General features: G+C 46.3%; 3 protein-coding genes across 11 annotated transcripts; all 3 read left to right on the top strand.

Annotated features, from left to right (window-relative positions):
* Positions 1–380: 380 nt before the first annotated feature.
* Positions 381–2,147, top strand: LOC9268890 (uncharacterized). Its single transcript, XM_015759905.3, has one exon. The coding sequence runs from the start codon at positions 888–890 to the stop codon at positions 1,389–1,391; it is 504 nt and encodes a 167-aa protein (XP_015615391.1). The 5' UTR covers positions 381–887; the 3' UTR covers positions 1,392–2,147.
* Positions 2,148–4,189: 2,042 nt separating this feature from the next.
* LOC107279255 (uncharacterized) lies at positions 4,190–18,316 on the top strand. Of its 7 annotated transcripts, XR_010737475.1 has the most exons (7): positions 4,190–4,633; positions 4,812–4,876; positions 5,703–5,788; positions 5,976–6,031; positions 16,029–16,067; positions 16,878–16,966; positions 17,862–18,316. XR_010737475.1 is itself a non-coding variant. In XM_066305309.1 (5 exons), exon 5 carries the CDS (start codon positions 7,402–7,404, stop codon positions 9,310–9,312), a length of 1,911 nt encoding a protein of 636 aa, XP_066161406.1. In that variant the 5' UTR covers positions 4,190–4,633; positions 4,812–4,876; positions 5,703–5,788; positions 5,976–6,031; positions 6,783–7,401; the 3' UTR covers positions 9,313–9,419. The 7 variants fall into 7 exon arrangements, 3 of the variants coding, with proteins under 3 accessions (XP_066161406.1, XP_066161407.1, XP_066161408.1); XR_010737477.1 differs by lacking the exon at positions 5,976–6,031; XR_001540979.3 differs by lacking the exon at positions 16,029–16,067.
* On the top strand, positions 10,421–15,923 carry LOC136353931 (uncharacterized). Of its 3 annotated transcripts, none has more exons than XM_066305306.1 (7): positions 10,421–10,538; positions 12,561–12,723; positions 12,812–13,545; positions 13,624–14,999; positions 15,082–15,252; positions 15,332–15,611; positions 15,696–15,923. In XM_066305306.1, exons 2-4 carry the CDS (start codon positions 12,594–12,596, stop codon positions 14,641–14,643), a joined length of 1,884 nt encoding a protein of 627 aa, XP_066161403.1. In that variant the 5' UTR covers positions 10,421–10,538; positions 12,561–12,593; the 3' UTR covers positions 14,644–14,999; positions 15,082–15,252; positions 15,332–15,611; positions 15,696–15,923. The 3 variants fall into 3 exon arrangements, with proteins under 3 accessions (XP_066161403.1, XP_066161405.1, XP_066161404.1); XM_066305308.1 differs by lacking the exon at positions 10,421–10,538 and having other exon boundaries at positions 12,457–12,723; positions 13,624–14,085; positions 14,167–14,999; positions 15,332–15,590; XM_066305307.1 differs by lacking the exon at positions 10,421–10,538 and having other exon boundaries at positions 12,457–12,723; positions 13,624–14,085; positions 14,167–14,999.
* Positions 18,317–20,119: the final 1,803 nt, after the last annotated feature.

Raw genomic sequence — 20,119 nt, 5'->3', positions numbered from 1 at the left:
ACTAACAAAGACAAAGACAGACAAAAACCAACAAAAATTTTAAAAAATAAATTTAAAACAGAATTTTCCACTACACGTAAAACAAAATTTTAAAAAAACTGACAAAAACAAAAGGGACAAAGCTAACAAAGTACAATTCTTGCATGACAGATTTATTTCTCACAAAAGGGACAAAGCTAGCAGAAATGACGTAACTTCTTGTCACAAAACTGACAAATTACAAAAATGACAGATCTAACAAAATCAGTACACTGAAAAATATCAAAATCACTTCTTTTCAAAAATTTAAAACACTGACAAAAACAAAATACACTGAAAAATGATCTTGAACCATCGATTTCCAACAGGTCTACTACCTACTATCCAGTTCAATTACAGTTGATTAATCTGTTCGTTCTCAAATACTTGCCACCTCGCCCGGTCGCCCTGTCCCGGGGGCGACGCGGGCGGCGAACAAGCCACGCCGCCCGCCCTTCTCCTCCCCTCCCCAGCCTCGCCGCCGCCCGAGCCGCCGCCGGCAAAGCCGGGCGGCTGCAAGGACGGCGGCGGCGGGGCTCTCTCTCCCTCGCTCGCGGCTAAGACGGTCGGGACGTCGGCACGGCACGAGCTCAGGGCATGGCGTCGGCGCCGACCAGATCCGGTGCCGTGGCATCCAGATCCGGTGCGGTGGTGGCCGGATCCGGTCCCCCAGTGACGGGAGGCGGCGTCCTGGCAGCTCGGCGGCGAGGTTTGGTGGTGGGTTTGGGCGGCGGCGACCTGGCGCGACCAGGCGGCGGCGACCTGGCGGGAGACGCTGCCGGAGCTGCCTCCAGTACCGAGCACGGAGGCGTGGCCAGACGACGGATGCGGCGGTGGAGGTGCCGCGAGAGCCGGTGGTGACGCCGGCGATGCGGGAGGAGGCAACGACGCCTCTAGCCAGATCTGGCTGGCGGTGGTTGCGGCTGCCAACGGCGGCAATGACGGCGGTGGCGGCTGTGGCGGCATCGACTGCGGCGGCTGGCTGGCGAGGCAGCGGCCGTGGTGGTCGAGGCGTCGTGGAGGCGGTCGCGCGGCCTCGTGGGTGGCGAGGCCTGCCATGCAGGTGTCGTGGAGGCCGGCGACGTGTGGCTGTCGTGGAGGCCAGCGTCGTCCGGCAGCGGGAGGGCGTCATGGAGACCGGCGGCGGTGTGGAGTCGCGGTCGGCGACATGGAGCTCGCGGGCGGCGACAGCGGGTGCTGGTGGCTGTAGGCTGCGACAGCGGACAGCTTGTGGTGATGGCCGTGGCGATCGTGGACGTGGCTGCGGCGGAGGAGGTGAGGATGGTGATGGCGAGGTGGCTGGGCGTTCGGCAGCAGCGGCTGCGGTGGCGGAGACCACGGTCACCGGAGGCATGGCGGCTTCGGACGGCTAGCCGAGGGCGTGGCAGACGGTTGCATCTGGCCAGCGTGGCATCGTTTGGAGGAGGGGTCGGAGACCGGCTTGGCGCAGAGGCGCAGCCGATGGCAGCGGAGGCCGGCTCGGGGCAAGAGGCGCGGGCGGCGGAGATGGAGGCCGGCTTGGTGCGAGAGGCGCAGCCGATGGAGGGAGGCCGGATTGGCGCGAGAGGTGTGTCCGGTGGAGGAGGCCGGCTTGGCGCGAGAGGCGCGGCCGGCGGTGGACGAGGCGACCTCGGTGTGAGGAAGAGCTGCCGATGGGTGTAGCGCGGTCTTCGACGCACGAAGGCTGGCCGGCGGGGGACGCCGGTGCAGGGGTCCCACATGTCGGCAGAGCTTGAGTGGTGGTGGAGCATCGGTGCGTCAGCCGTGGATTCGCAGGATGCCGGGCGTAAGCCTAGTCTTGGCTCCTTGAGCCCCGACGGACGGCGGCAACGGTTTTCCGTCGCTTCTCTTCTTGAAGGCGTCGTTTTGGCATCCCCTAGGGGGCGATCTTCGTCTATGTTCCTTTGTTGGTCTAGCGGCGGTCGGTCACGCTAAGCGGCGGCCGATTCGGTGCTAGCCTTCTCCCGGGTTGTGTGTTGGCGCTGTCGATGTGTGGGTGGTGGTATATTTTTTTCCTTTTTCCTGGTTACGACCATCCAAGGTTGTAATCTTATAATTTTTTTCTGCTCTATCATTATAATTTCGCACCGTCTCGTGCGAGTCGTTCAAAAAAAATTACAGTTGATTGAGTGATCGACTCAGAACAAAAATGGGGAACATATTGGGGGGATTTGAGGAGGGGATTAGATCTAGGAATTCATCACCTCTTGACTACTGCAGCGGCCGGCAACGAGTAGCTGGGCAGGCGTGCGCAAACGGAGAGAGTTGAGGGGAGCGAGTAACCTTGAAGGCCCAGCCGGCATTGACGCGTGGGGCGACCTAACGAGAGCCGGCGATGGCGAGGGGCCGAGCTACCATGGGCCATAGAGAAGAGCGGCGGCGGAGGACGGCATCGCGCTCCCGCTGCTGCATCGCCGCCACCTTCTCTCCTTCCCACTCACCAGATGTGTGCCCCCACTCTCACCGAACGCTTCTCTCGCTCTTTCTCCCGTGCGTGATGGAGAAAAAAAGGGAAATAGGAGTAGCAGTTGTGCAAGACGCGGGTACCCCTGCTGGGCTTTGGTGTGTGCGAATCTTGAAGGGAGATCCAATGGCTAAACAAACGGCTGACAAATAAAAAAAAACAGCAGGATGATAGATAGCAATTCCCTAAAAAGAAAAACTAAAAGTAACCCCTCCTTCCTCCTTTGGGCTGAGTCTAGCCCAAAGTTTTCCCCTCCCTCCCTCGGCCCGCGGCTGAAGTCCTCTTTCTCCCCCTCTCGTCTTCCTTTCTTCCCTCTCCATGGGCTGGCACACTTCCTCCTCTTCTCCTCCTGGCCCAAGCTGCGCCTCCCGCCTCCTGGCCCGATGCCGAGCCGAGCCAGCCGCTCGTGCCACGCGCGTGCGCACCTGTGCCACGCGCTGGTGCGTGGGTCCCACCTGTTGGGTCGTCTTCGACCTCCAGCCGCCCGGCCTCCTCTCTCTCTCCTGTGAACCTAGCCATTTCCTCTCACAAATCCGCTCGATTCAAACGGCTAATTCCAAAATTGATTGGAGGAATTAATCCTCTTTCCTTCGTCTTTGATTTCCCCCTTTTTTCCCCCTTGATTCGTGCCCTCAATCGCCCTGAACGGCCGCGCGATTCCCGGCCACCTTCCATGGCCGTCGGCCACCCATCCCGCCGCCATTCCACCCTCTTCCGTGGCCGGCTCGCTCCCCTCTGCTATAAAATGGAGCCCGCTCCTTGCTTTCTCTCGTTGTTTGCCTCATCCCGAGTCTCCCCGTGGCCGCACCACCTCTCCCTGTCGCCCCCGTCTCTCTCCCGTGCCGTCGGCCACCTCCAGCCGCCTCTGCTGTCGCGCCTGTGCGCTGGCCGGCCGCGCCGTCGCCACCCTCGGCCTTGTAGGTGCATCCCCTCCCCCGGCATCGCCTCCGTTTCGCGCGGAGACCACCGGAGGCACGTCCCCGCTGGCAACCAGTGGCGTTGATGGACAATGGATCTACTATTGATTCGGTTGATATGACGATGAGCCCATGAAAGGGGCTCTATGAGGGCACCGGTAGCAACGGCGATCTTGAAAGAAGTAAATACCTTATCGATGAAACAACCGAGGACATTGTAGGTCTAGATTCAGCACGAACGATTCCCTAGCATCACAGACGACATCATTCTTGCTTTTATGTTGATGTAGACGAGCGATGCTCCAATATACGCACGAGCAGCATATTGATTCATGTCAGTGTAGACGATGTTCGCTCCGGTAGCAGTGACAGTAGGGCACAACGTGAGGAAGAGAATATATTACCCGTGCATTGCAATTGGATTTTAATTAATTAAAGAAAATTATTATTAACATGTTCTTACCATCTCTTAATTGTTGTACATATATTTATTACTGAGATGTAGATCCTTTGGTTCCACACTATTTTGTTTTTCAATTTTTTCTCTCTAAAATAAAAGTTTGGTAGTCGGTGGTGGGGAGGCAAAACCACCACCACTACTCACTTTTCTTCTACCCTATAATTCAACAAATACTTTCACCCATCCTTTCATTCTTTCATTCATCACTCAATGGTTCAGATTCATCCTGTGAAAACTGAACGGTCTAGATCGATCCCCGCCTCCCACCTCTGTCAAACACGTAATCCCCCCGACGCGTGATCTCCCCGACTCCCCCAATCCCGCGTCCGCGCCGCATCCCCCTTCCCATCCTCTCTCTCTCTCTCTCTTTCTCGCATCTGTCGCCTCCCCAATACGCCGACGCCGTCGCCTCGCCAATACGTCGCCGCCGTCTTCTTCCCCACCCTTCCTCACTCTCGCGCCTCGCCGCCACGCCACCCCACCGCCGTCGCCCCCTCCCTCAATCGCCGCACGCCGTTCTGCTCCTTGCCACCACCGATCCCCGCCGCACGAAGCCGTCCCGTCGCCAGGATGCCGTCGACGCCTTCCTCACTGCCACCGATCCTTTCTCGGTCCAACGGCGCGGCTGAGGCTGTGGAATCTAGCAATCGATCCGTATTCTTTTAAACTATGCTACTGTATGTGTGCAGGTGGTTATTGATCTCCGCGCCTTGGCCTGCAGCAATGGACAACGCTGTTGGGATCCCTAAACTCATGATTTGTCTGTAATAACAGGTAATGACTAATGACACGTTAAATTGCTCTTCAGCTTTTGCATCCGATGTAATCACTTTTCTGTCAAGTCACATCCGATACTTATTAGATGCTAATAAACTAAATCTGCATGACAACAATTACAGGTTGAATCAACTAATTTTCTGACAGTAGATGTGCTGACGTTCCTATATTGCAGTTGAATTTAACTTCAGAATATTGCTGCTAGCTTCCGGCCTCCTCAACATCAGATCAGTGTTTCAGGTGTGTGTATCTCATTGAAATTTCTGCTTTGCAAATGGTACGACAATTTTAAGTGTACGTAAGTGTCGATGAATTTCTCAGAAAAAAAAAAGAACTCCAGTTCAGTCTGCATTGCGTGGTGATGCATAGCCCACAATAGCAAGAGGTTTGCTCTGAGTCACAACGTCAGTACACATGGATGGTGAAAAAAACAATGATAATTTCCCTCTGTTTTCCTGAAAGTTATTTTAAACCAATAAAGGATCTGGCCACATGCATCAAGAGGAGTAAATGTGTTATTATGTGGGATCCTAGCAGTTTTTTTTGGCTATCAGATTAGACAAAGCAAATATTAAATGGGGGCAAATACTAGATGTTTAATATCCTATGGTACAACATTCTCACAAATTACAATTAAGAAGTATCAATCTCGATGAGAAACAGTGTAAATATATGTAATAAATATTGATATCAACGCCATTGTGAATTATTTTGCGTGTCACGGATATATATATTATATACCATATTATTATGCATTATGCATCACTTGAAGGCTCTTCTTTGCACCCTCGCCCGCCTGTGAGTCAATCCTTCACGCCGGTGGCCTCATCTTCCCCACATCTATATATGGGTGAATATTTTAGGGGATTGAATTTTGGGTGGCTGTTGGATAGGATAGGATAAGGTACATTTGGTTTATGTTTAGCGATAGGACTTACCGGTTGGTCAGATACAGTTATATACCTTTTGCTTACCATGAAGGCAACCCCTTTTTATTACATTTCAGTATGAAGCTTCATCTTACATTGGGTTTCTCTGATTTATAATTTATCATTTAATTTTTCAGCATTTGATTGAATTTCGTACATTGGGTTTCCATCAAGTCGTCGTCTGATCCCCTTCGCGCCTCCTCGCCCCCACGCCGCTAGCCAGGTAAACATCTCTCACTCCCCTTCCCGTTCCTTCGTTAATTGCAAGGTTCCCCCTCCCCCCAGATCGCCATATTCTTCTCTCAGGTTGCAGTGTGAGATCAATTAAGAAGAATCAGCGCTGGCTAGGCTAGCTCACTGTTGTTTCATTCTCTGTTTTCTCATTCTCTGTCTAATTTATCTTCTTGTAGGCTACAGCCATCCTGGTGTTTTTAGTGCTGTACCTCTCTATATATATCCTTTCTAGGTAAATTTTAACCCCTAATGTTCACTTTTCCCGAGAAAATCCAATTTATTTTTGAACATATGCACCAAATATACGTCTGTTACTGACACACATGTTTGATATTGGATTCAGTAAATATCTCCTATTACTTTTCACTGCCATCACTCTAGGAATATTACACTACGCCAGATCCTCACACCTCTGACGGGATACCTGTGACGGGCAAACGAATTGGTCAGTAGTGACCATTACCTTTGACGGGTTATACGGGATGCCGTCACCGGTGAGGCATCTGGCCGCGGCCCGTCACAGGTATCCCCTCACCTGTGACGGGCCGAAAGGAAAACCCGTCAGAGGTATACCAGTGACGAGTTTTTCTTCCAACCCGTCACTGGTATCCCCTCACCTGTGACGGGCCGATACATTAGAAGCCGTCAGAGGTGATGGGCCGCCACCTGTGACGGCTTTCATTTCTGGCCCGTCACAGGTGAGAGGATACCAGTGACGGGCCGTTGAATAGAAGCCCGTCAAAGGTATGAGCAATACCTTTGACGGGCTTTTTTTATCTAACCCGTTTGAGGTGTGTTGGGTCTATAAATACCCCCAAACTGCCAACTGCTTTCCATCCCGACCATTGTACTGTTCACAAATCGGTTGGGAGGGCAAGGGGGGCGATTTTTTGCTAAAATTCAAGGTAAAAAACACATTATTCTCCATTCATTCTCAACATATCGATCATCATTTATTTTTCTTCGTATGTTGTTGATTTCAGATGGATCGTAGATGGATGTACTATGCGCATCGTTCGTCTACCGAGTATAGAGAGGGGGTCACTGAATTTGTCACATTTGCGGATAATGACAGAAAAAGTAGGATGAGCATGCACATGTTGTGCCCATGTAGGGACTGTAAGAATGAACAGATGATCGAAGACAAGGATGAAGTGCATGCTCATTTGATAATGAATGGATTCATGAAGAAATATACCTGCTGGACCAAGCATGGAGAGCAAGAGGCACCTGATGTCGCAGCTGAAGAAGTGTTGGATCAGGATGTAGAGAACACCGCCGCAGCTCGAGAAGGCATGTTCGTACCTTCTCCTTTAGGTGGAGAGACCATAGATTTGGACACTCAATGTCTATCTACAATGTTGCATGACATTGAAGACGCAGAGGACAACGACAGAGATTATGAGAAGTTTAGTAAGTTGGTGGAAGATTGCCAGATGCCGTTGTATGATGGATGCAAGTCGAAGCACAGCAAGTTGTCATGCGTGTTGGAACTCATGAAGCTTAAGGCTAGTAATGGCTGGTCGGACAAGAGTTTTACAGAACTCCTTGAGCTGTTAAAGGATCTGTTGCCAGAGGGGAACAATTTACCTCAGACGACATATGAAGCGAAGCAAGTATTATGTCCGTTGGGCCTGGAGGTCAGAAGAATTCATGCATGTCCGAACGACTGCATTTTGTATTACAAGGAATACGCTGACTTGGATGTCTGCCCTATCTGTGGGGCATCAAGATACAAACGAGCAAAGAGTGAAGGTGAAGGAAGTAAGTCAGAGGGGAGGCCCAGCAAAGGTGGTGTGGTATCTCCCAATTGCGGAGCGCATGAAGAGAATGTTTGCGAACAAGGAACAAGCTAAGCTTGTGCGCTGGCATGCCGAAGAACGGAAAGTCGATACTATGCTGAGGCACCCAGCAGATTCAGTACAGTGGAGGACAATCGATAGGATTTACCAGGAATTCTCAAATGACCCAAGAAACATGCGTTTCGCAATGTGTACGGACGGCATTAATCCTTTTGGTGATTTGAGCAGTCGTCACAGTACATGGCCAGTTCTGCTTGTTAACTATAACCTTCCTCCCTGGTTGTGTTTCAAAAGAAAGTACATTATGCTTGCCATGCTCATTCAAGGACCGAGACAACCTGGCAACGATATCGATGTGTTCCTTGAACCGATAATCGATGACTTCGAAAGGCTATGGAATGAGGGCACACGAACATGGGACGCATATGCACAAGAGTATTTCAACCTCCATGCGATGCTGTTTTGTACCATCAACGATTATCCGGCCCTTGGCAACCTTTCTGGCCAAACTGTGAAAGGGAAATGGGCGTGTTCGGAGTGTATGGAGGAAACAAGAAGCAAATGGTTGAAGCATTCACACAAGACGGTCTACATGGGTCACAGGAGATTTCTCCCAAGGTATCACCCGTATAGGAATATGAGAAAGAATTTCAATGGACACAGAGATACAGCCGGACCCCCGACAGAGCTAACAGGGACAGAGGTGCACAACTTAGTGATGGGAATAACCAACGAGTTTGGAAAAAAGAGGAAAGTTGGAAAGCGAAAAGAGAAGAGCACATCGAAGGAAAAAACAGAGGAGCATGTGGAAAAACAAAAGACAAAAGAGAGGAGCATGTGGAAAAAGAAGTCAATATTCTGGAGACTACCATACTGGAAGGATCTTGAAGTTCGCCACTGCATAGATTTGATGCATGTCGAGAAGAATGTATGCGAGAGTTTAATGGGATTACTACTTAACCCAGGTACTACAAAGGATGGTCTCAACGCCCGACGAGATCTGGAAGATATGGGTGTTTGGTCGGAGCTACATCCCATAACCACGGAATCCAGCAGGGTTTACCTTCCTCCAGCCTGCTACACTCTCTCGAAAGAAGAGAAGATTGATTTGCTAACATGTTTGAGTGGTATAAAGGTTCCATCTGGTTACTCATCAAGAATCAGTAGGCTCGTTTCACTGCAAGATCTTAAGTTGGTTGGAATGAAGTCGCATGATTGCCACGTTCTTATCACACAGCTGTTGCCCGTTGCAATTAGGAATATTTTGCCTCCTAAGGTACGGAACCGTTCACACCCCGAGGGGAGTATCATCGAGAGTTACACCACCGAAGAGGCCATCGAATTTTGTGTGGACTACATGTCAGAAACATCTTCAATTGGATTACCACGATCTCATCACGAAGGGAGGCTTGACGGTGTTGGTACTGTTGGAAGAAAGACTATTAGGTTGGATCGTAAGGTGTACGATAAAGCTCATTTCACGGTACTACAGCATATGACTGAGGTGGTGCCGTACGTTGACGAACACCTTGCAGTTATCCGACAAGATAACCCAGGCCGATCAGAGAGTTGGGTCAGGAATAAGCACATGTCTTCTTTCAACGAGTGGCTGAAGAACCGAATTGCCAGGTTGCAGAACTTGCCTAGTGAAACACTTCAGTGGTTGTCACAGGGTCCTGAATGGAGTTCAATATGCACGTGTCGACCATGAGGAAGGATTATTTTTGTAATTTATGTACGTAGTTTATGTCTACATGTCTGTTATCTGTATGACTCTAATATGTTCGCAATGATCAATAGTATATTGCTTATGAAATAGTCAAATGAAATAGTTAAGTGAAACACCCACTAGAAGTGAAATAAAATAATTAAGCAAGTATAAGCATTGGAAATAATATAATTAAAGTAGTATAATAATGAAGTGCAATTACTACTGTTAGTGAAATAAAATAATTAAGTATAAAAAAATATGTAGTGTATGTGAAAATATGTTAAGGAAAATAAAAGAACTAAGTGAAATAAAATAAAATAAAATTGCTCTAGGCAAACTCACCTGTGACGGGCTCTATCTGTAGGGCCGTCACAGGTGAGCTCACCTGTGACGGCCCAGAGTGTTGGGCCCGTCACAGGTGGTCTTACCTGTGACGGCTCCACGGTTGGCGCCCGTCACAGGTGAGGCCACCTGTGACGGCCACATAGTTGGAGCCCGTCACAGGTGAGTTTGACTAGGGTTGACCTAGGGTTGGACATCTTCTAGATCGATCCAGATCCGGCGCCCACTCTCACTCACTCACTCTCTCGACCGCCGCCTCGCCTCTCTCGACCTCTCCACCGCCGTCCTCGCCGCCGCCAAATCCGCCGCCCTCTCCGCCACCCTATACGCCCTCCTCTCCACCGCCTCGACCTCGACCTCTCCGCCACCATCTCTACCGCCGCCCTCTACGCCGCCCTCCCCACCGCCGCCTCGACCTCTCTGCCGCCCTCTCCACCGCCGCCGCCTCACTCACTCTCTCGACTGCCGCCGTCCATCTCCATCGACCTCTCCGCCGCCATCTCCGCCGCCCTCTCTACCGCCATCTCCGCCCTCTACGCCGCCCTCCCCACCGCCGCCTCGACCTCTCCACCGCAGCCGCCTCACTCACTCTCTCGACGGCCGCCGGGACCTCCTCTCAGTCGCCACGCCAGGACCGTCGTCGCCGCCACCGGGATCTCCTCTCCGCCGCCTCCTCCTCTCGACCGGGACCTCCACGGTGAGCCCACTCCCCCCGCCTCCCCTCGTTTACTATTGGTCGCCGATTAACCCCCTCTTCTCCTCCTCAGCGCCGCCGTGCCAAGAAGCCGCCGCCGCGCCGCCGTGCTGAGAAGCCGTGCGCCGTGCGCCTGCCGGGACTCGTCGTCGCCGTGTGCCGCCTCCTCTGCTCGTCGTCTCCTCTCCAGGTACCCCTCTCTCTCTGATGCCCATGAATGGAATGGTGCAGTGGATGGATGAATAAATGATGCAATGGAATGGATGAATGAATGATGAACTTTGGATGAATGATGAACTTTGGATGAACGATGAATTTTGTCATTCCGTTCAGATTGTTGCATGTTTTGATAAGCTATGAGTTAAGGTGATCTGCCAATCCGATAGAGTTATACATCTTCAGTTTTCTGTGTACAAGCATGACTTTTGTTTAGGGTTTTTCATGCATTTTGTTTTCTGTCATTCGTTGATAATTAAGGAACTTTATTATGTTTAGGGTTTGAAATTTAGTTCAAATGGAAGAATTGATTGATTGGCCGCAGATTTAATGTTGTTCCGAGGTTATCAAACCATCACAGAATACAAAATGCATGGGGAATTTTGGTGGATTGGTCAGTGTAGTCCATGGACGGAACCGACCTAGACACCAAAATTCTCCATGCATTTTGTTTTCTGTCATTCTTTGATGATTAAGGAACTTTGCAGATTATCTAAACTTGTGGATTTATATACCCTTTTTGTCTATGAATAGGTGAATTGCATGAATTGTTGTTTATATACATGATTTATATACCCTTGCTGCTGCTGCCACATAAATGATTGTGGGCTGTTTTATTATATACACTTGATTGAATTGAATGGATGAATTGCTGTTTACATGAAGTTAGTAGTACTGTCTCATTTTTTTTGATGAAATATATGCATATTTGAGATGTGAAATATATGAGGTGATGAATTTGGACTATTTGTGGATGAAATATATGCAGTATTAGATGAATTAGTCTTTTTGTATTAGATGATTTTAGGATTAATTTTGCTGCATTGGTTGAATTTTGCATGATTTTAACTAGATAAATGGCCAGTGATGTTTTATGTTAATACACCCCTATTGTTGCTGCCCCTGTGGAGTATCTTTGCCCCTGTTGCTGCTGCCCAATGTGTTCCTTGTTAAATGGCCAGTGATGAATTGCTCAATAAGAACAAATTATCTACACTTGTTCTTTTTTTATGCATAAGAACAGATTTTCTGCACTTGCTCTTTTTTCTGGATTGATAAGAGGAGACTATATACACTTGTTTTCTGTCATTCTTTGATGATTTATATACCCTTGCTGCTGCTGCCCAATGTGTTCCTTATTATACTCCTCCTGCTGCTGTTTTATGTCAATCATGCAAATTCTGTACCCTTGCTGCTGCTGTTTTTTAAATTTATTCTGCTTGATTCATTGGTTATATACCTCTAAACTTGTTCTTTTTTTATGCATAAGAACAGATTTTCTGCACTTTCTCTTTTTTTATGCATAAGAACAGATTTTCTGCACTTGCTCTTTTCTTCTGGATTGATAAGAGGAGACTATATACACTTGTTTTCTGTCATTCTTTGATGATTTATATACCCTTGCTGCTGCTGCCCAATGTGTTCCTTATTATACTTCTCCTGCTGCTGTTTTATGTCAATCATGCAAATTCTGTACCCTTGCTGCTGCTGTTTTTTAAATTTATTCTGCTTGATTCATTGGTTATATACCTCTACACTTGTTCTTTTTTTATGCATAAGAACAGATTTTCTGCACTTGCTCTTTTTTTATGCATAAGAACAGATTTTCTGCACTTGCTCTTTTCTTCTGGATTGATAAGAGGAGTATATCTAGACATGTTGTTTTAGTTAATTTGCCCCTGCTGTTGCTACCCCTGTGGCATATATACTCCTCCTGCTGCTGTTTTATGTCAATCATGCAAATTCTGTACCCTTGCTGCTGCTGTTTTTAAAATTTGCATGATTGATTCATTGGCTATATACCTCTACACTTGTTCTTTCTTTATGCATAAGAACAGATTTTCTGCACTTGCTCTTTTGATGTTATGATTTCCTCTTTTTATCCCTTCATGCAAATGATTGTAATTGATGCATATTTCTCAGCAAAACTGAGGCCATATCTTTCATAGTATACCCCGTATTACATTGGATCTAATGCTATTTAGTCTAATGGTAGGAAATTTATAATCTTTTTCGCGAAAGTTAAACCATGTCAACGCCCGGCGCAAACCCGCCCTCCCCAACACCTGCGAGGATCCAGGAAGAAGCAAACCCAGCCACAGAGGCAGTTGCCGAAGGTCATCCCGCGACAACGGCGGTCCAACAACCCGAAATTCATGGTAATTTATAGGATAAATTTTCACCACATGACCACATAAATTTTAGCTAGCACCCCTTAGCAAATATTGCCTTCTGTTTGTGCTGCAGAATTGCCGCAGGAACAACATACGTCGATGTCGGGCGAGACAAGTGCAAGTAGGTCTAGTAGAAATCCGCGGTCACAAAATATATGGCCGACCACAGTGCAAGTTATAAGAGAGGTTGACGCTAGTGGTAGGCCCACGGCGCCCAGGACTGTCATTGGAAGATGGTCTAACTGCTGCGGGATAGCGGCACGTGAGAACTTCGGGATCCTCCATAAAGATATCGGGAAGGTCACAGAAGCCGAGAAAGAGCGAGCTTGGACGGCAATGGAGAAATGGTTCACATTTCCAGCCGAAGCAAAGGATAGGCTCAAGCGGAAGGCATTCCAAAAGATGGGCAAAGCTTGGAAGAATTGGAAGTCGAAGCTCTTCACCGAGTATGTCAACCCGCCCGGCAATCATACGCCGTTCGATGAATACCCTCAAATAACCGAAGCGGTGTGGGAGGAATTCTGCTCTCTCAAGACCACCCAAGAGTTTAGGGAATCCAGCGAGGCACATCGCGTACTGCAACAGCGGAATGAGCACCCGCATCGGCTGGGCACCGCAGGGTACATCGGCAAGGAGGCAATATGGGCCCAAGAAGATGCAGCCGCTGCAGCAGCGAATGTCCCTGCCCCATTTTCAGACATCCCTGAACAAAGAGCTCGCAACTGGGCGCGGGCAAGGGGTAAGGTCAACCCGGACGGCTCTGTCACATTTGAGAACAAAAGTGATGCCGTCGTCTATCAGGAACTGGTGAGTTCACTACTTAACCTAACTAATTTCCGTTCGTATAAAGTACAAGTTCGTATAAACGACTATCTTCTTTTCTAGTTGGGCTTGGTTGCTGAACAAGCTTCACAAAGCGAGGTTGAGTCCGCGCCGAAGAGGCGCGAAGATGACATCCTCACAAAGGCGCTCGGAACCAAAGAACATCCTGGCCGAACTCGGGGAATTGGTAGCGATGTGCCCTGGAAGCATGGACTCCCTCAGTACAGCTCCCAATACAGGAAACGGAAAGTCTCCAAGGAAGAGAGGGACGCTCGTTTGAAGGCCGAACTTAAGGTTGAGGTCATTCAAGAACTAGAAGCTAGCATGAATACAAGGGTGGAAGAAAGGGTTAACAAGGTGCTCGCCGACATGAATATACCCCGAGTCACAACACCTGCTGTGCAACCAACTCCTCGTGTACAACATGACGCGAGTCCGTCACAGCATAGGAGTAGTTGTGCATCCACAGAGGTGCCGGCCCCTGGTCTCCCGATCGCACCACTAGCTGCAGTGGACCACATCGAGGTAATTGTTGTTATCCGATCCATATCTAATAAAAGACATTTACACATTCCAATATTAAATTCAAACTTTCACCTTATGCAGGGCGCAGCACAGTGTGTCCTACTAGCGAGAGTCCACCCAACTTTCGCTCCTGAAGTCGCTGAGGGCATGGCTTTCAAGCCCTCGGTTACAGACAAGGTCCACGGCGCAGACCTGCTAGCTGGGTATGCCAAGGTGTCCATCGATACAGTAAAGGACACCTGGTCAGGCTATCCGCTGCCCGTGCCCCCAAATGATGAAATCATGACTTTGGGCGATGCGTGCAAGACGTTCATACAATGGCCTAAAGAAGACATAGTTGTGAAGATGACTCCTCGTCCAAGTCGACCGACGGAGCTTACACCTCCCAAGTCTAAGCTATCAATTGAGGCTCCCCGTGGACCGGCATTGTCAGTACCTCATTCTCCCGGTGGAGCTGATATGGACTTGGCAGATATAGCTCAAAGCTTGGCTCCAATAAAGACCACAAGAAAGGCCGATAGCTCCCCACCACTTGTCAAGGGCCAGAAGCGTGAATGAGGCAAGGGGAAGGTCGGGGAGTTGGCGCCGGAGCCAAAAAGGGGCAAGGCTGCGACGTCGATGCCGGTGAGCAAATCGGGGAAGGTCGTGAGGGCGCCAGCCCAATTTGAGCTAGGCATGCCATTGGTGGAGGACAATGTGTTAGCCGTGATGGGTATTGCTTGCCGAGAGCTACATAAGCAATACATGGAGCTAAGCAATGCCAAGCGGAAAATGAGGGAGTCATCCATAGTTGGACATCACGACCACCAGCCATTCCTATCGTCGCCTGCCTATATAACTATAGGCTTTGATGACCTCTTCGACCTTTTCAGGATCCGGAAGTTGGACACTGGTCTTCTAAAATGCTACTCCTTGTAAGTGCATACCTTCTATACTTGTGATATGACTGGACTATATCTCCTAATTAAATTAGTTCTAATACGTAAATATTTTAAGGTTGTGTTGGATCGAGAGTCGTCGCCATGGTAATCAGGTTGGGTTCCTTGATCCATCCATGGTGAATGAGGTTAATTTACGACAGAGCTTCACTGAGGTGGTTGACTATGTCAACCGGTGTTTATGGGCCCATCAAGACAAGGAGTACATCATGTGCGCACACAACCAAGAGTAAGAGGACAATACCCTTCGTGTATATTGTTTTTGAAGTTAAGGTTCTTAGTACTAACGCTACATAACCACTGCGCAGGCGACATTGGATTCTCCTAGTCATCGTACCTAAGTGGAGTAGGGTTACCTACCTTAACTCCAATAAGTCCAAAGATTATGATTTCAGTGAAATCACCAAGGCCTTAAATATGGCTTGGGGCCCATATGTGGAAAAGGGTGGTAGGCACAAGGAGGGCAAGAATGAACTTTATCATGACACCAAGTTTGCATGCGCACAACAGATCGGAGACCAATGTGGTTTCCACGTGTGCCACAACATGTCAACACTTCTAAGAGAGGTGAAAGATTTCGACCCTGAGGTTGTTGCTAATGGCGAATAAGCTCATTTCAATATCTACATTGCTATTCAAAACGTGCTAATTAACCTCTTATTTATTAAACAGAAAGGTAGAGCTGGCTTCAAGATCTCACCCATCAACCCCCCCGCTATCAGAGGCGAATTGTGCGCCTTTATTCTTGCAGAAATAATGAACAAGAAAGGACGTTTTCATGCCAAATAGACTCATGAACTTGGCTAGATAATTTATTGTGATGTAAAAAAGATGTTTTTATAATTTCTGGCGATGTAAAAAATTATGTTTTTATAGAGTTCAATGTAATTTACTTTCATATGTGCAATATTTATGTTACTTTACTAAATTGTCATCACATTTGATCAACTACGATTTATGTTGTACTATTCATCTGTTTTCTCCTTTTTTTTTCCTTATTGACAGGTTGTGCAGGTCGATGACATTATGGCTTTAATCCATTTGGTAAGTATATATGCGGTTCTATGAGCAACGACCGAAATTGTGGCTTTCAAGGGGTGTGAATTTGCTGTGCAAAATTGTGGCATTTGAACTGCATATATGTGTTGTTGGGGATCTGTGATGTTATATTGGGGGGGTGATGTATCTGTGATGGATCTGTGACTGGAATATATCTTGTGATGTTTCTATTTTTCAGAGGGCATGGCTAGCAAATCCTGAGGCTAGCCAATATTTAGCATTTATTTTTTTTCTGGAATTAACTTATCAGTGACGGGTCGGAACAAAAAATCCGTCAAAGGTAACATAACCTGTGACGGACTAGTAAATAAAGGCCCGTCAGAGGTGACCTACCTGTGACGGGCCTTTACTTTTGGGGCCGTCACAGGTAGATCACCTGTGACAGCTTCTAACTACGGAGACCTCAACCTCTGACGGCCTTTATTTAAAGGGCCGTCAGAGATGAGTCACCTGTGACGGGTCCTAACTCGCTCAAGGCTAGCGGAGACCAACACCTCTGACGGCCTTCTAGTAACTTGCCCGTCAGAGGTGGGTGTCACCTGTGACGGCCGGCCACCCGTCAAAGGTGACTGGACTCACCAGTGACCACTGATCACTGACCATGCGCGAAGCCGTCAAAGATGAGGGTTTGGGCCCGTCACAGGTGACCTTGGCCAGTGTAGTGTTACACTCTCCAGAGATATATATCTGAGTTGTGAAGTTACTGGTTTTACATGTCTGAGTGTGTTTACTGCATTTAGGCGGTCTGATGTGTTTTGGTTTTTATAAGATCTCGCTGATTTGGTTTCATTTCAGTTAGGTAGAAACAGTGATAAAATTATTCCTAAGCAAAATTGTACCGTCGCTCTACATCAAGATCGTCCTGCTTTCCGCGACCAAACAAGGTGAGTCATGGAAACGTTCTCTTATGTCTATTTCATTCAGTTGTGTATATCATCTTTGCGATGAACAGTGTGTAAACTGTTGAATATTAGCATCTCATAAATGGATGCTAACTGAATTGCACTATCTGGATTTTGTATCTTTGGACAACCGTGTTTCTGATTTTTTTTAAGGTGGGACCATGTTTCTGTAATTTATCAACTGGGAAAAGGTTGTGACATTGCTTACTGTATACTTATGAATTCGCAAGCCTTCTAGCACGAGTTTGGCTGCCTGTTATTGCCTGACATAATGATAGCTTGCAAAATGAAATCGGATTACAGATAGTGAATATTAAACAACCAAAATTTAGAATCCAATCAGAAGTATAGTGTCTCAGAATGTGAATTTGCATCACTAAATTATTGATTTTCATGGACATGATTGAATATTTGGCTTTAGATCAAACACTGTGTGCCTATCTTGGTTGGGATGTATCTGCTATATTAGTGATGTGAGAGTTGAAAATTATCAAGCATTGTTGTTATTATCATCTACACTATTCTTCAACCCTATAGTTTACCAACACAGTCGTACACTCCTCATTTCTCATTGAACGGTCAGGATCGTTTCCCTCTAATCCAACATCCCTATCAGTGATAACATTTGCAGTTCTTATATTTTACCTGTTCCTATACACTTCAGAAAATGTATGTATATAATAGATACCGCATCCCTATCCGTGATAACATTTGCAGTTCTTATTTTTTACACCCATAGCAATAACTTCAATATTGGTTTCATTGTGCCTTTTTTAACCTCGATTTTAAGATACTACTCTATATTTTTTTTTTGCATTTTCAATTATGAACACCACTCATGGTCAATTATTTATTTCCTTCATTTGTGTCAAAACAGATCAAGTTTCTTCTTGTGTTTCAAGTTTCAATAAAACTGAATTGGAGATTGATGTTCCCAAGTACTGTGATAAGAATTGAGATAGGTGAAGTGCAGGAAACCAAGGAGGTATCGCTTACTAATAATTAGCTCTTCAACGGAACCTGGTGCTTATATATTGGCATGGTACAATAGATAATAATCAAGATTCAATAATGAGAGTATAGAAGATACCTTGCTGCACAACCATATTCTGGTGTATTATAAAATTTAAATTATAATGTGTTTCGTGACAGGAGAGTTATTTGTACCCATCATTCACGTGGTTGAATATGCTCTTCAGTTATTCTTTTAGTCCTGGGTTTAAACATAGTGACAGGAATGTAAATGCAATGGATGAAATCGTGTATTTAACATTGTTAATTCATGTGCCATTGGCTCATAACTATGTTTAATAGTTTTTATTTGGTGCCACATTAATTTGATCTGGGCACTTACGATGTGAAAAAATAGTTTTACAAGGTAAATTGCTTGTGCATCTGTGATGAATTATGGAATGGTTACTGTTATAGAACGTGTCATTGTTAATTTTCGGTTGTCCTAACGTGTCTTGTGATCCTGATTGTTAGAGGATATGCCTTTTTTTATTACTTGATTTTAAATGTCATTGTAGCGTTAGCACGGGTCCATTAGGAACTATATATATTAGCTGTGCATTGTGTAGAACTCATGAATGACTAGGAGTACTCCATGCATGGGTTATTTTGGCTGTACATACTCATCAAAAATGACATGAAATGTAAATTAGGTGCGCATGGACGCAAATCGCGAGGACGGTGGAGCGCACAAATTCCTCAGAGATATAACAAACCTCTATAAAGGTGTAGTATAATGGATAGTGCGTTGTATATAAGGCAGGTCTTGTCCTTTTCAGTATGGCTGTAGTGTTAATAAAATAATGCAGGTCATGTGCATCAAAATGGGCTATCCAATGAGTCTCAGCGTAAAAATGAAGAGAGAAACTTTAAACAATGCATATATCGTGCAAATCTGGAGGCTAAGAAGAATAGTAGTACAAGTCCTATGCAAACAACGCATGTGTCATAGTATGAAGAATGTGATAGTGCTGAGGTCATATTGTTCCTGAGATTGCCACCTCAACAAAAAGGGAAAAAATAACAGCTATCTACGTGAGTGGCGTGCAAGAAATAGAGCAAAGTCGAGTGGTGTTAATAGCAGTGTAACATCCGTCAATCCAACTCAAGCAACAACTGCATCTGAGGAAAACCAGAGCGAAGGGGTTGTGGTAGGGACAAGTGAACTTTCTGCAGAGAAAAAGAGAGAAGATGCAAACAATGGACTATGCAATGGAACAAGACTAATGAGCATTCCAAGACAATGCAATTGATGCTGAAATCGTTGGTGGACATCATGCACGCAAAAGGGTGTTCATACTAAGGATCCCTCTATCTCCTTCAGATGATATTTCCCTTCCTTTAAAGTTTAAGAGAAAGCAATTTCCAATAGTCTAAGTTTCGTAGTGACAATTAATAAATCATAGGGACAAACCATCCCAAATGTCGGTATCTATCTTCCAGAGATTGTATTCTCGCATGAGCAGCATTATGTTGCATTATCAAGAGGGGTGTCAAGGAAAACGATAAAGATTTTGGGCAAAGCCTAAAAAAGAAGTGGACCCCACAGGAAGGAGCACAAGAAATATCGTGTATAAAGATATTCTTGATTGGTGAACAATGATGAGTAATAACACATGTTTTTAAGTTTTGTTGTAAAAGATCATTTCAATATTCATGGTTTACATTCATGTTTTACAAAAATAAATTAAAAATTCAAATCCTGTTGATAATTATCAATTCATTTTGTACAGCACGTCAGAAGAAACATGTACGGTACCACGTGATTGTCACTGGAGTAACTATTTATGTATTTTTTCTTTAACCTTAATAGCATCTATTCTATGCGGAAATGTAACGCCTTTAAAATATCAAAAGTCACTGTGGTGTTATATCTTTTTCATTTTGAGCTATCAAATGTCACCCCATAGCATTAGCATGGGCATGTAATATATTGTAATATGAAAATGCACTATTATATAAAAAAATACCACCCACTTGCGAGGCATTATAATGATGCAAATACACACACACTACATACAAAAAGAACGCATGTGAGATGAGTAAATATTGATATCAACGCCATTGTGAATTATTTTGCGTGTCACGGATATATGCATTATATATCATATTATTATGCATTAT

The sequence above is a fragment of the Oryza sativa genome, chromosome 11 (genome assembly GCF_034140825.1).
Source record: "Oryza sativa Japonica Group chromosome 11, ASM3414082v1".
Taxonomy (NCBI): Eukaryota; Viridiplantae; Streptophyta; class Magnoliopsida; order Poales; family Poaceae; genus Oryza; species Oryza sativa.
Note: the sequence above shows the minus strand (reverse complement) of the source record. Positions and strands in the feature narration are given on the sequence as shown.

Excerpts from the sequence above, each read along its gene's own strand:
- LOC9268890 (XM_015759905.3), top strand. The coding sequence starts at position 888 with ATGCGGGAGGAGGCAACGACGCCTCTAGCCAGATCTGGCTGGCGGTGG.
- LOC107279255 (XM_066305311.1), top strand. The coding sequence starts at position 7,402 with ATGAAGCGAAGCAAGTATTATGTCCGTTGGGCCTGGAGGTCAGAAGAA.
- LOC136353931 (XM_066305306.1), top strand. The coding sequence starts at position 12,594 with ATGTCAACGCCCGGCGCAAACCCGCCCTCCCCAACACCTGCGAGGATC. Across the intron at positions 12,724-12,811 it reads CCAACAACCCGAAATTCATG|AATTGCCGCAGGAACAACAT; the intron begins GTAATTTATAGG and ends TTTGTGCTGCAG. Across the intron at positions 13,546-13,623 it reads CCGTCGTCTATCAGGAACTG|TTGGGCTTGGTTGCTGAACA; the intron begins GTGAGTTCACTA and ends CTTCTTTTCTAG.